The following is a 15465-nucleotide window of genomic DNA, read 5'->3' as shown; positions in this document are numbered from 1 at the left end:
TAAGGCTGTGAACCGGGTCGGGTGACAGGACTGGGCCCATTATTAAGGCTGTGAACCGGGTCGGGTGACAGGACTGGGCCCATTATTAAGGCTGTGAACCGGGTCGGGTGACAGGGCTGGGCTCATTAATAAGGCTGTGAACCAGGTCGGGTGATAGGACTGCTGACAGAGGAAGATCATATGGAAGAATTGTGCCCTGCGGTGAGAGGCTGGGCTGCAGGTAGAATCATTCTGCCATCTCCAGGTGTCATTACAGATGCCGGGAGGACAGGGGAGGAGGCAGCGCTGCTGACATCTACATTAATCACCCCAGCCCCGACACACATCCCCCCTACACCCCCATCCCTTAATCAAGTTTAAAGTTTCACATTTTAATGTCACGTGCACAAGTACAGTGAAATGCCTTTCTGGCAAGCTCTAAACCCAACAATGCAGTAATCAATAGTACTCCACACACCGGTTCCCAAACCCAGCAAGGGGATCATCATCCATGAACAGTTGTCCATCAAAGAGCTTGCTAAATACCACTCTGGTTTGACCATGAGTAATGTTGCTACCTGAACCTATGACCCCACACACAATTAAAAAGCCTTCTCTTAGCCACACCGGAGGGGGAACTATCCATTCCTCTCCAGCCCTGAAACCACTGGATTTATTTTCCTTTGCTGTCAGCATTTGATTAATTTGTGTGCATTTAATATACAACTTGCTTACATGCACTTAGGATGCGGTGTGAGTGATTTCCAGAGTTGTTCTCCTCCTCTTCCTTGGTGTGTGTGTGTGTGTTGTTGTACAGTCGTTACCTTTACATGCTGTAAATATCACCCTACTACAGCTGCAGGCCCCATTGACCTACACATGCCTCCCTGATTACAAACAACAACAGCAAGATGAGAGCAGCCTGTTTACACGCCCGCTGGATCTCCTCCATCATTAGCAGGAATAATTACAGGACGTGATAATCAACGGGTGTGTATCGCTCTGAATCTGCTGGGGGATTCATCATTTAACCCTGAACCATTCTCTCAATGTACACCGTCCTTGTGTGTACTCTGATAGATTAGTTAACAGAGAGTTTGTTTTGCACTCTATCAATCTATGTATATCAACCACATAAAGGGCGTTCTTCAGAGCAACTGATGATCAGCTGAGGTCATAGAAAACATCAGAGGGCTTTGAGAATCAACTTGACCAAACAGCGTCGTTATGAGAAATCACATTAGGGTCAACCTAAACAGTCTTTGTAATGATGGACCTCAGCTTGGACACAGGATAGTACCTTTTGTCACCAGATGGTCCAGATACAAAAGAAGGAAAACGTCTGATTGATTATTAGGTTTGATCTAATTAAATACACATAATTGCACAAATGAGTTGACAGTAATAGAGGATTGATTTGTTTAGGTGAAAATAAATGGTCCATTTGGGCATGGGGCGGGTGTGTTCAGTCAGCTGTCGGTGTGCAGGGGAGGGGAGGGGAGGGGAGGAGGGAGGAAAGAAATGGGAGTAGTAATCCTATTCTGTTTGTTGCACCCTGCCTGCACGGTTCACTACAATGTGTTTTGTTGCACTCTGCCTGCACGGTTCACTAGAATGTGTTTTGTTGCACCCTGCCTGCACGGTTCACTAGAATGTGTTTTGTTGCACCCTGCCTGCACGGTTCACTAGAATGTGTTTTGTTGCACTCTGCCTGCACGGTTCACTAGAATGTGTTTTGTTGCACTCTGCCTGCACGGTTCACTACAATGTGTTTTGTTGCACTCTGCCTACACGGTTCACTAGAATGTGTTTTGTTGCACCCTGCCTGCACGGTTCACTAGAATGTGTTTTGTTGCACTCTGCCTACACGGTTCACTAGAATGTGTTTTGTTGCACTCTGCCTACACGGTTCACTAGAATGTGTTTTGTTGCACTCTGCCTACACGGTTCACTAGAATGTGTTTTGTTGCACCCTGCCTGCACGGTTCACTAGAATGTGTTTTGTTGCACTCTGCCTACACGGTTCACTAGAATGTGTTTTGTTGCACTCTGCCTGCACGGTTCACTAGAATGTGTTTTGTTGCACTCTGCCTACACGGTTCACTAGAATGTGTTTTGTTGCACTCTGCCTACACGGTTCACTAGAATGTGTTTTGTTGCACTCTGCCTACACGGTTCACTAGAATGTGTTTTGTTGCACTCTGCCTACACGGTTCACTAGAATGTGTTTTGTTGCACTCTGCCTACACGGTTCACTAGAATGTGTTTTGTTGCACCCTGCCTACACGGTTCACTAGAATGTGTTTTGTTGCACTCTGCCTACACGGTTCACTAGAATGTGTTTTGTTGCACTCTGCCTACACGGTTCACTAGAATGTGTTTTGTTGCACTCTGCCTACACGGTTCACTAGAATGTGTTTTGTTGCACTCTGCCTACACGGTTCACTAGAATGTGTTTTGTTGCACTCTGCCTGCACGGTTCACTAGAATGTGTTTTGTTGCACTCTGCCTGCACGGTTCACTAGAATGTGTTTTGTTGCACTCTGCCTACACGGTTCACTAGAATGTGTTTTGTTGCACTCTGCCTGCACGGTTCACTAGAATGTGTTTTGTTGCACTCTGCCTACACGGTTCACTAGAATGTGTTTTGTTGCACCCTGCCTACACGGTTCACTAGAATGTATTTTGTTGCACCCTGCCTGCACGGTTCACTAGAATGTGTTTTGTTGCACTCTGCCTACACGGTTCACTAGAATGTGTTTTGTTGCACCCTGCCTGCACGGTTCACTAGAATGTGTTTTGTTGCACCCTGCCTGCACGGTTCACTAGAATGTGTTTTGTTGCACCCTGCCTGCACGGTTCACTAGAATGTGTTTTGTTGCACCCTGCCTGCACGGTTCACTAGAATGTGTTTTGTTGCACCCTGCCTGCACGGTTCACTAGAATGTGTTTTGTTGCACTCTGCCTACACGGTTCACTAGAATGTGTTTTGTTGCACCCTGCCTGCACGGTTCACTAGAATGTGTTTTGTTGCACTCTGCCTGCACGGTTCACTAGAATGTGTTTTGTTGCACCCTGCCTGCACGGTTCACTAGAATGTGTTTTGTTGCACCCTGCCTGCACGGTTCACTAGAATGTGTTTTGTTGCACTCTGCCTGCACGGTTCACTAGAATGTGTTTTGTTGCACTCTGCCTGCACGGTTCACTAGAATGTGTTTTGTTGCACTCTGCCTGCACGGTTCACTAGAATGTGTTTTGTTGCACCCTGCCTGCACGGTTCACTAGAATGTGTTTTGTTGCACTCTGCCTGCACGGTTCACTAGAATGTGTTTTGTTGCACCCTGCCTGCACGGTTCACTAGAATGTGTTTTGTTGCACTCTGCCTGCACGGTTCACTAGAATGTGTTTTGTTGCACCCTGCCTGCACGGTTCACTAGAATGTGTTTTGTTGCACTCTGCCTGCACGGTTCACTAGAATGTGTTTTGTTGCACTCTGCCTGCACGGTTCACTAGAATGTGTTTTGTTGCACCCTGCCTGCACGGTTCACTAGAATGTGTTTTGTTGCACTCTGCCTGCACGGTTCACTAGAATGTGTTTTGTTGCACTCTGCCTGCACGGTTCACTAGAATGTGTTTTGTTGCACCCTGCCTGCACGGTTCACTAGAATGTGTTTTGTTGCACTCTGAATGCACGATTCACTAGAATGTATTTTGTTGCACTCTGCCTGCACGGTTCACTAGAATGTGTTTTGTTGCACTCTGCCTGCACGGTTCACTAGAATGTGTTTTGTTGCACTCTGCCTACACGGTTCACTAGAATGTGTTTTGTTGCACCCTGCCTGCACGGTTCACTAGAATGTGTTTTGTTGCACCCTGCCTGCACGGTTCACTAGAATGTGTTTTGTTGCACCCTACCTGCACGGTTCACTACAATGTGTTGCCCTCTGTGTTTTCACACTGTGAGTTCTCCTCTCTAATGCTGAATAATTATCACCTGGATGTCACTCTCACTGCAATTTCCTCCATCCCCTTTTATTGTTTGTTAATGCATTAGCATATGTACTTCTTATTTCATGACCTGTTCTAAGTGCAGTTTGCCAATAAAACAAACACTTGCAGTGCAACAAAAACAAATGCGTGAATCAAGTGAATAATGTCAATGCGACTTTTGTGATGGACCAACAAGTAGAGGCCATTTCTCATGCAGAATTGAGATGTCCTTAGTCACAACTCTATTTCTCATGATAGTCAAACATCTTGTTCACACTTTAGAAACAGAATCTCTGTTAGTGTGTTAATGCAATACCTGCTCGGGATCCCAGTAGCCACTGGAACATAAACAATGTAGTCACTTTGCAAAAGCCCATCAGTTTGTACCTTTGTCAATGCCAACTTAATGGAAAAAGCGGGATGTTCCTCCTTGAGGGTAGCGTTGGATCAGCTCCTACCAGGCTGCCCATAATTTATCAGACCCTGGCTTAGGGCTCAGACTCAATGTCTCATTTTCACATAGCAGGCCCTGAGTAAACATCCTCTCGCTTTTAATTCAAATAAATCTACTTTGGTCCGATATTTAGCACCCTGGGGAGAAGTTGTCCACTAAAGATCCAGAGATACAGTCGGCAGATTGAAGCCGAGGGATAAAGGGATGGATAGAGATAATTATATCACAGAATATCTTCCCCCTTTTCCTTTTTTATAGTCCAAAATGGAACCCTATTTCCTACATAGTGCACTATTTGGGCCCATAGGGAAATGGGCCCTGGTCAAAAGTGGTGCACTTTGTAGGGAATAGAGTTCCATTTTGGACAAGGCCATATAACGGAAAAGGAGGAAGTTATTGTTTGATGTTAACAGTAAAATTCCTCTTTATTTTTCCTTTTTCCTTTTTCCAACTCCTTTCCTCTTGTTGTCTACCTACATTTAGCATAATCTACACTATATATACAAAAGTATGTGGACACCCCTTCAAATTAGTGGATTCTGCTATTTCAGCCACACGCGTTGCTGACAGGTGTATAAAATCAAGCACACAGCCATGCAATCTCCATAGGGAACATTGGCAATAGAATGGCCTTACTAAAGAGCTCAGTGACTTTACAACAAGTCAGTTGGTCAAATTTCTGGCCTTATAGAGCTGCCCTGGTCAAGTGCTGTTATTGTGAAGTGGAAACGTCTAGGAGCAACAACAACTCAGCAACAAAGTGGTAGGCCACACAAGCTCACAGAACGGGTCCACAGAGTGCTGAAACATGTAGCGCATAAAGAACGTCTGTCCTTGGTTGCAACACTCACAGCTGAGTTCCAAACTGCCTCTGGAAGCAACATCAGTACAATAACTGTTCATCAGGGGGTTCATGAAATGGGTTTCCATGGCTGAGCAGCCGCACACAAGCCTAAGATCACCGTACGCAATGCCAAGCGTAGGCTGGAGTGGTGTAAAGCTTGCCACCATTGGACTCTGGAGCAGTGGAAACGTGTTCTCTAGAATGAGGAATTACGCTTCACCATCTGGCAGTCCGATGGACGAACCTGCGTTTAGCGGATGCCAGGAGAATGCTACCTGCTTGAATGCATAGTGCCAACTGTAATGTTTGGTGGAGGAGGAAAAATGGTCTTGGGGCTGTTTTTCATGGTTCGGGCTAAGCCCCTTAGATCCAGTGAAGGGAAATATTAATGGTACAGTATACAATGACATTCTAGACGACTCTGTGCTTCCATTGTTGCAACAGGTTGGGGAAGGCCCTTTCCTGTTTCAGCATGACAATGCCCCCGTGCACAAAGCAAGGTCCATGCAGAAATTATTTGTCGAGATTGGTGTGGAAGAACTTGACTGGCCTGAACAGAGCTCTGACCGTAACCCCATCGAACACCTTTGGGATGAATTGGAACGCTGACTTCGAGCCAGACCTAATCTCCCAACATCTGTGCCCAACCTCACCAATGCTCTTGTGGCTGAATGGTAGCAGCAATGTCCCAGCATCTAGTGGAAAGCCTTCCCAGAAGAGTGGATGCTGTTATAGCAGCAAAGAGGGGACCAACTCCATATTAATGCCCATGATTTTGGAATGAGATGTTCGACGAGCAGGTGTCCACATACTTTTGGTCATGTAGTGTATGTGGTTCTACACATTACTGCTCCGTCTTTCTCGTTCTCTCTCTCTTTTTCTCTCATTCTCTCTCTTTCTTTCTCTCTCTTTCTCTCTCGTTCTTTTTCTCTCTTCCTCTCTCTCTCTCGTTCTCGCTCTCTTTCTCTCTCTCTCTCGTTCTCGCTCTCTTTCTCTCATTCTTTCTCTCTTTCTCTCGTTCTCGCTCTCTTTCTCTTTATCTCTCTCTTTTTGTCTTTCTCGCTTTCTCTCTCTCTCTCGCTCTCTCATTCTCGTTCTCTCTCTCTCGCTCTCATTCTCTCGTTCTCTCTTTCTCTTTCTCTCTCTCTTTTTGTCTTTCTCTCTTTCTCTCTCTCTCATTCTCGTTCTCTCTCTCTCTTTTTTGTCTCTTTGTCTCTTTGTCTCTTTCTCTCTGTGTGTGTGTGTGTGTGTGTGTGTGTGTGTGTGTGTGTGTGTGTGTGTGTGTGTGTGTGTGTGTGTGTGCGTGTGGTGTGTGTGTGTGTGTGTGTGTGTGTGTGTGTGTGTGTGTGTGTGTGTGTGTGTGTGTGTCAGGGTTTCCATTAGGACATTTTGAAAGAGGGGAGATGTAATATGAAACAACTAACATGGGTTTCTAATATGACTAGGATTGTGCCTTTGGCTAATAGACAATGAAAGAAAGTTGATACAGTATAAAATAATTTCTCCATGGTCTGATTTTGGCTCGGCTACTTTGAAGCAAGGTAAGACATGCCTCATAATATGTAGTAAATCATTCAGGTTTCAAACAATTAAGTATATGTTTTCAAAATGTATACTGCCTCCAGCTCATTGCAAAGTGGTCTGTGAGGCGCTGATGAAGCCTGCCTTCCGTTGCCTATGCTGTGTGAGGCGCTGATGAAGCCTGCCTTCCGTTGCCTATGCTGTGTGAGGCGCTGATGAAGCCTGCCTTCCGTTGCCTATGCTGTGTGAGGCGCTGATGAAGCCTGCCCTCCGTTGCCTATGCTGTGTGAGGCGCTGATGAAGCCTGCCCTCCGTTGCCTATGCTGTGTGAGGCGCTGATGAAGCCTGCCTTCCGTTGCCTATGCTGTGTGAGGCGCTGATGAAGCCTGCCTTCCGTTGCCTATGCTGTGTGAGGCGCTGATGAAGCCTGCCCTCCGTTGCCTATGCTGTGTGAGGCGCTGATGAAGCCTGCCTTCCGTTGCCTATGCTGTGTGAGGCGCTGATGAAGCCTGCCCTCCGTTGTCTATGCTGTGTGAGGCGCTGATGAAGCCTGCCTTCCGTTGCCTATGCTGTGTGAGGCGCTGATGAAGCCTGCCTTCCGTTGCCTATGCTGTGTGAGGCGCTGATGAAGCCTGCCCTCCGTTGCCTATGCTGTGTGAGGCGCTGATGAAGCCTGCCTTCCGTTGCCTATGCTGTGTGAGGCGCTGATGAAGCCTGCCCTCCGTTGCCTATGCTGTGTGAAGCGCTGATGAAGCCTGCCTTCCGTTTCCTATGCTGTGTGAGGCGCTGATGAAGCCTGCCTTCCGTTGCCTATGCTGTGTGAGGCGCTGATGAAGCCTGCCTTCCGTTGCCTATGCTGTGTGAGGCGCTGATGAAGCCTGCCCTCCGTTGTCTATGCTGTGTGAGGCGCTGATGAAGCCTGCCTTCCGTTGCCTATGCTGTGTGAGGCGCTGATGAAGCCTGCCTTCCGTTGCCTATGCTGTGTGAGGCGCTGATGAAGCCTGCCCTCCGTTGCCTATGCTGTGTGAGGCGCTGATGAAGCCTGCCTTCCGTTGCCTATGCTGTGTGAGGCGCTGATGAAGCCTGCCCTCCGTTGCCTATGCTGTGTGAAGCGCTGATGAAGCCTGCCTTCCGTTTCCTATGCTGTGTGAGGCGCTGATGAAGCCTGCCTTCCGTTGCCTATGCTGTGTGAGGCGCTGATGAAGCCTGCCTTCCGTTGCCTATGCTGTGTGAGGCGCTGATGAAGCCTGCCTTCCGTTGCCTATGCATTTGCTGTTTGAGATGCTGTAGCAGCAGCTCTCATGATGTCTGACCGGTTCTGTATCTGTATGCTGTACGCGTGTGACAATTAAGATACATAATGAATATACTGTACACAAGAGCCAATTGAATTCCACTATATTATGCAAATTAACCTATAGCCAATTTAATTCCACTAAATTATGCAAATGAACCTGTAGACCGATAAGCATGACCAGTCAAATGTATTTACATCAACTGGTACTGCCATTAATGAATTGGCTAAAAACTACAATAGGATTTTTTCATCTTCTCCAGGACAATTTGAGGTCACCAATTTTATTTATCGGCTTTTCTATTTCCGGCTAATGGAAACCCTGGTATGTGTGTGTGTGTGTGTGTGTGTGTGTGTGTGTGTGTGTGTGTGTGTGTGTGTGTGTGTCTGCGTGCTGTAGAAATGCAGGCTGGAGTAGAGGCACTGAAATAAGAGATAGAGTTTACATGCAGCTCAGAAAACATTAAAATATGAAGACAAATCACTATGTCTGGTCTGCTGACAGTGAAGGGAGAGAACTTAAACACGTATAACATGTTGCGATGCAAGCAAGGCTTTATAGGGCAAGGCCTTTATAGGGCAAGGCCTTTACAGGGCAAGCTCTAACATGCAGCCTGACAAACACAGACGACAAAGACCATGTACAGCTAAAGCTTTTATTCAAGCCAATAGAAATGGATCCACGTATGCTGACTGTGTGGGTCTGTAAACCTGTGTGTGTACACGGTGTGTGGCGGTGTGTGTGGCGGTGTGTGATTCAGCCATTGGTTATGGAAGTGTGATTTTGTATGAGCTTTGCTGTATACTTGTCTTTGATGTAAAATTTGAAAGGGGGCATTCCAGCCTGTGAGGCTGCCACAGAGTAGACCCTGAGTGTTCTCTGTACAGGTTCATAGACACCAGAGTAGACCCTGAGTGTTCTCTGTACAGGTTCATAGACACCAGAGTAGACCCTGAGTGTTCTCTGTATAGGTTCATAGACACCGGAGTAGACCCTGAGTGTTCTCTGTACAGGTTCATAGACACCAGAGTAGACCCTGAGTGTTCTCTGTACAGGTTCATAGACACCAGAGTAGACCCTGAGTGTTCTCTGTACAGGTTCATAGACACCAGAGTAGACCCTGAGTGTTCTCTGTACAGGTTCATAGACACCAGAGTAGACCCTGAGTGTTCTCTGTACAGGTTCATAGACACCAGAGTAGACCCTGAGTGTTCTCTGTATAGGTTCATAGACACCAGAGTAGACCCTGAGTGTTCTCTGTACAGGTTCATAGACACCAGAGTAGACCCTGAGTGTTCTCTGTATAGGTTCATAGACACCAGAATAGACCCTGAGTGTTCTCTGTACAGGTTCATAGACACCAGAATAGACCCTGAGTGTTCTCTGTACAGGTTCATAGACACCAGAGTAGACCCTGAGTGTTCTCTGTACAGGTTCATAGACACCAGAGTAGACCCTGAGTGTTCTCTGTATACGTTCATAGACACCAGAGTAGACCCTGAGTGTTCTCTGTACAGGTTCATAGACACCAGAGTAGACCCTGAGTGTTCTCTGTACAGGTTCATAGACACCAGAGTAGACCCTGAGTGTTCTCTGTATAGGTTCATAGACACCAGAGTAGACCCTGAGTGTTCTCTGTACAGGTTCATAGACACCAGAATATACCCTGAGTGTTCTCTGTACAGGTTCATAGACACCAGAGTAGACCCTGAGTGTTCTCTGTACAGGTTCATAGACACCAGAGTAGACCCTGAGTGTTCTCTGTATACGTTCATAGACACCAGAGTAGACCCTGAGTGTTCTCTGTACAGGTTCATAGACACCAGAGTAGACCCTGAGTGTTCTCTGTACAGGTTCATAGACACCAGAGTAGACCCTGAGTGTTCTCTGTATAGGTTCATAGACACCAGAGTAGACCCTGAGTGTTCTCTGTACAGGTTCATAGACACCAGAATAGACCCTGAGTGTTCTCTGTACAGGTTCATAGACACCAGAGTAGATCCTGAGTGTTCTCTGTACAGGTTCATAGACACCAGAGTAGACCCTGAGTGTTCTCTGTACAGGTTCATAGACACCAGAATAGACCCTGAGTGTTCTCTGTATAGGTTCATAGACACCAGAGTAGACCCTGGGTGTTCTCTGTACAGGTTCATAGACACCAGAGTAGATCCTGAGTGTTCTCTGTACAGGTTCATAGACACCAGAGTAGACCCTGAGTGTTCTCTGTACAGGTTCATAGACACCAGAGTAGACCCTGAGTGTTCTCTGTACAGGTTCATAGACACCAGAGTAGACCCTGAGTGTTCTCTGTACAGGTTCATAGACACCAGAGTAGACCCTGAGTGTTCTCTGTACAGGTTCATAGACACCAGAGTAGACCCTGAGTGTTCTCTGTATAGGTTCATAGACACCAGAATAGACCCTGAGTGTTCTCTGTACAGGTTCATAGACACTAGAGTAGACCCTGAGTGTTCTCTGTACAGGTTCATAGACACCAGAGTAGACCCTGAGTGTTCTCTGTATAGGTTCATAGACACCAGAGTAGACCCTGAGTGTTCTCTGTACAGGTTCATAGACACCGGAGTAGACCCTGAGTGTTCTCTGTACAGGTTCATAGACACCAGAATAGACCCTGAGTGTTCTCTGTACAGGTTCATAGACACCAGAGTAGACCCTGAGTGTTCTCTGTACAGGTTCATAGACACTAGAGTAGACCCTGAGTGTTCTCTGTATAGGTTCATAGACACCAGAGTAGACCCTGAGTGTTCTCTGTACAGGTTCATAGACACCAGAATATACCCTGAGTGTTCTCTGTACAGGTTCATAGACACCAGAGTAGACCCTGAGTGTTCTCTGTACAGGTTCATAGACCAGAGTAGGCCTGCCATAGACCGAATTTTAAACCAAAATCTAAGTTAAATGTATGGTAAAATGTGACCAATATGTTTCTATAGTACATGTATAGCCTAGGGAGAATTACATGTATATAGGATAGGCTACTTATAGTGTTTAGGCTTCCTCTTTAAAATGTAGTGCAATTTTTAAACAAACAAACTTCTAGACTGCTCATTGTTCAATGCCCTATTGCAGATACTGTAGCAGACAGACCTTTTCCACAGAATACTGTTGATATGCTGGAATCCGGGTTAGTGGGTTGTCGTGATGATTGCTGCCATTAGGGGGAGCTCAGAGCTCACGGAGTAACAGCCTGTCTAGCGCGAGCAGTCTACAGGCGGCTGTGGCAGTGTTGCCTCCTGTACATCTCTGTCCGGTATCCTGGGGATGAGGACAGCCAGACCCGTGGCCAGGATAACGTGACTAAGGTGGCAGTTGAAATCGGCGAGGGGGCACAATTTTTTGGGGGGTTCTTGCATTATAATTATATTGAAGTCTGCTTATATCACGCTGTACCACAATAAACATACAGTTCAAATCGCTTATGTTTGTTTTACATCACCAATATTCCCAAGTCTAATTATTATCAATCAATATTAGCCCATGAGGTCAAATTTATAATTGTGCTTGTCTCTGAATATATTGTTCTCTTGACCCACCATTCACAATCTTCTCGTGCTCTGCATGTTTAATATGCGTGCGCACCAGTGCACCACAGCAAACAGATGACTAATGTGGCAATCATTCCTGTGCTGCCACTCACTGTCCGCCATATTCAGGCCAGCCACACCAAATATTAATGACACACACAGAATTAGAAGATCTATCTCGCTATGCTATCTATGAACACGGAAATGCAATGCTGTCTGGTGATAATATATACACACATATATATATATATATCACACTGAAAAGTATGCTGTTTTTAGGTACAGTCATAATGAAGTTACCTGTAGAAGTTACCTGTAGATGTTACCTGTAGAAGTTACCTGAAGAAGTTAAAAAAGTGCAATATTTCTTTATATAGGCCTACATATTTTAGGAAACACTTAAAGGTCCAAATGCAGCCATTTTTTTCTCTCAATATCAAATCATTTCTGGGTAAAAAGGAAGTAACTTGCTGTGATTGTTTTCAATTAAAATGGTCTAAAAGAAACAAAGGATGTTGCTAGTTGTCTGAGTGGGGAGGGGGAAACTAGCTGTTGTTGGCAGAGAGGTCTATTAAATAATTTACCACCTGGTGATGTTACCAGGCTGGCCAAATCCATCCCACCAAACAGGCTGAAATATCAGATGGTCTTTGAAATACATATAAAACACAGTTAAATCACATTCTTGACTGCACTTGGCCTTTAAGATGTTTTTTTCTTTCCTTCAGATCATCATAATAGATATTATGGTTAATAAAAGTTGTCTCCTAAATTTCTAAATTTGTGAATAATTTCCATCCAAAAAATCCTGTTAATCTCTCGAAGAATACAATAGGTTACGTGAGCCTGCTGAGCTAGGCTACTTCCGGTGGGTCAAGGACAGAATGACCCAAGTGCTTCAAAGTCACTAGAGTGGTCCTGCAGCAGCATACCCGTGGCACGGGTCCACTTCGTTTGAACTTCATAGGCTGTTCCAACAATATGGCTTTGCCCAATGCACACTTGAGCGCACTCCGTCTCCTCTCCTACTTCCACCCTTCTCTCCCTCCCTCCCTCCCTGCCTCTCTCCTCCCCCTCCGGATTCTTGTTTTATGTATGTGTGTCAGTCGGGGCTGAGGCTGTGTGGAGTGAGCATAGACCATGGGCTCCTAGTGGTAGCGCTATACAGAAACCAAGAGGGAGAGGATAGGTTGTTCAACTGACTTGACTGTACATGTACAGTGCTTAGGCACAAGCAAGGCACATGTGATCTTGGGCAGCGGGTTCCCTATGAAATGTAAACATTTGCATATTGGCTGAAGTACATGGGACTTTGGGGTTTGTTTAGACACATTTAGACTTGGCTATCTATGTATTGATGAGGAACGGTGGAGAGACATCAGTGAAGATTTACAAGGTGTCCGTCCGGAAGGCGCGTCTCAAGGAGCAGAAACCAAAACGGCAACTACATGATTGGATGCGTTTCTCTTGAACCCAGTATACACAGTTTATACTTTATTTTAGGTTGTAAGTTGATATTGTATGGTTTCGTACTTATTGAAAAAATAGACATGACCATTGCAAGTTAACTTGTGGGAAAAGCAGCTGGGATTTCAGATGATCGCGAGTGAATAATTTGTTTTTTTTTACGGCTGTGGATATGAATCTATCCCGGGCTCGAACGTGCGGGATACAATTAATCCTCTAAATTCTTGGACATCTCAACTGGCTTTAGTCAGTAACTAGGACCTATATAAAACTCAAACTATTGAAAGAAAACTATTTGCTGCTGTTTGGACATATTTTCCCGGCTAAATCCAAGGATTTGCGCGCAATCCGTGGATGTTTAATATGCTAGTATGGGTCCGCTAGCGTTCATCCTTGTTGGTGGATTATTGTACTGTCAAGTTGATGGTAAGTTATTTATGGAATTTCACATGGAATCAAAATCATTGTGTCGTGGAGTTGTGTGTGTTTGATATTGGGAAAGAATGGTGCTTTCCAAAAATGGCAAAGTTCAACTCTTGCGACTCTTTTTCTTCAGATGTTGTATTCTTATAGAGTATTTTCCTCCATACAGTTTTAACTATGGATAATGTTGATATACACTTTATGTGATAGACTATGTAACAAGCTTCTCATGTCGCTGGTTATGATTAGGTTATGCCATGGGCAGTTAGATTGTACAGTATATGTGTTTTATTTTACAACTAATTGGAGACCTGATAGACTGTTTATCGGAGGAGTTCTTGGTGGAAGTTCTTTCTATAATCTGGAATGTTAACCCTGAAAGCGGTTAGAAAATGGTTTTAGGTTACTGAAATGATGAAGTCAACACAAACTAAAATGTCAGATATGTTTGCCTTCTGTCTTGCTGGAAATGCATACTGAAGTCACACGTATAATAGCAAAAATTATGAGTTCATCGAAAGTAGTTATATTTGGTGAGAAAAAAGAATGTTAGCCATTCAAAAAAATACCCATCTCACTTGTCTCCTTGGCAACAGCATCAGCACATCTCCACTTTCTGTGTGATGGCATCTAGCCCTTTGACACCTGATGGTCAGTAGAACCCGGCCACTATACCCAACCCAAAGGTGTGCAAATGAGCATAGCATATCAACGGGAAAACATAACCAAACAAAGGGCTTGGCACTACAATGTCAGCCTCTGATTCAACACTGTATGTGCTGATCAACGATTTAATCACTGATTCGCTGCCGATTTTTTTTCCTCTCAAAAGAATTTACCAACAGGGAGATGGTTAGATCTGCTTATTTATTTAATACAATATTACATTCCACCTGCCCTTTTTGACATAGCTGAGCTCACAGGTGTAGCTGTGCTAGTCTTGGGGAGAGTGATGGGTGTGGAAATATATTTGATTGCTTTCATATTCAGTCCAGGACACAAGCCAAATGAATGATGCATAACACAGCATTTATTCCTGCTGGAATAATAACTAGTGGACTTTAAACATGACTGGCGCTCAGTTTATTTCCTCTCTGTTGTTTCATCAATCTTTAATGGTGATACTGTTGGTAATTGTGAAAGTAATTTATACAATTTTGTTTTATTTCTCCCACACTGTTAAAATTAGAGCCCCCTCCTCAATCAACATAACGGGGAGAGTCAGCACTATTTCTATGATTTACAAGGCTTCTTGGGAATCATTGGCCTACAAGGGAGCCAGTTTAATGGAGACATTAAAAGAGCCTCAACTGCAGAGTATTGTGATACCATAAATCAGAGGTCAGGTGACAGGAAGCCTGATATGGTCCTGATCAAATATGTGACTAATGGAAAGAGGAGATAGGTGAGCCATTGCACCAACACTGAGGTTTACAACGTCACAATTCACAATCCAAATGTCTGAATCATGTTAACTGGAGGGAAGTGTTCATCACCCCTCAGGCACTCTCTCACACACACACACACACACACACACACACACACACACACACACACACACACACACACACACACACACACACACACACACACACACACACACACACACACACACACACACACACACACACACACTCAAACACACACTCAAACAAACACATCTTGTTCTTGAATATGGGTAAGGTCAGTGGTGGGTATTCATGGATGCCAAGGGAAGCCAGGTCCCCCCCACCAAAAAGCAAACAAAAAAAAACATGTAAAATAATTTTTCTTTCCTCTCTCTGTGTTTCATAATGTTCCTTCAATTTGGATGAGGCTGAATTTTACTCATTGGAGAAAGCATCAGATCAAGCGAAACAGCGCCCCTCTGTCTCTCTACGTGTAGGCCATCTATCTGATGCTGTGTGGTCCAAAAGAGTATGACATTGTTGCCGCCCGTAACATTGA

The 15465-nt window shown here is 45.0% G+C and overlaps 1 protein-coding gene across 13 annotated transcripts in view; it reads left to right on the top strand.

Annotated features, from left to right (window-relative positions):
- Positions 1–15465, top strand: part of LOC106613191 (roundabout homolog 2) — a 606521-nt gene that overhangs the window by 212000 nt on the left and 379056 nt on the right. The window contains exon 1 of one of the 13 annotated variants that reach the window (XM_014215210.2): positions 12736–13521. The exons of the other annotated variants lie outside the window; for them this stretch is intronic. Within the exon in view, the coding sequence (XP_014070685.1) occupies positions 13467–13521 (55 nt within the window). The 5' untranslated portion in view covers positions 12736–13466. Of the gene's footprint in view, positions 1–12735; positions 13522–15465 lie in introns of those variants that run through there. 13 annotated transcript variants of the gene reach the window in all.

The sequence above is a fragment of the Salmo salar genome, chromosome ssa09 (genome assembly GCF_905237065.1).
Source record: "Salmo salar chromosome ssa09, Ssal_v3.1, whole genome shotgun sequence".
Taxonomy (NCBI): domain Eukaryota; kingdom Metazoa; phylum Chordata; class Actinopteri; order Salmoniformes; family Salmonidae; genus Salmo; species Salmo salar.
The sequence above is the reverse complement of the archived record's forward strand: the minus strand, read 5'-3'. Positions and strand labels throughout refer to the sequence as shown.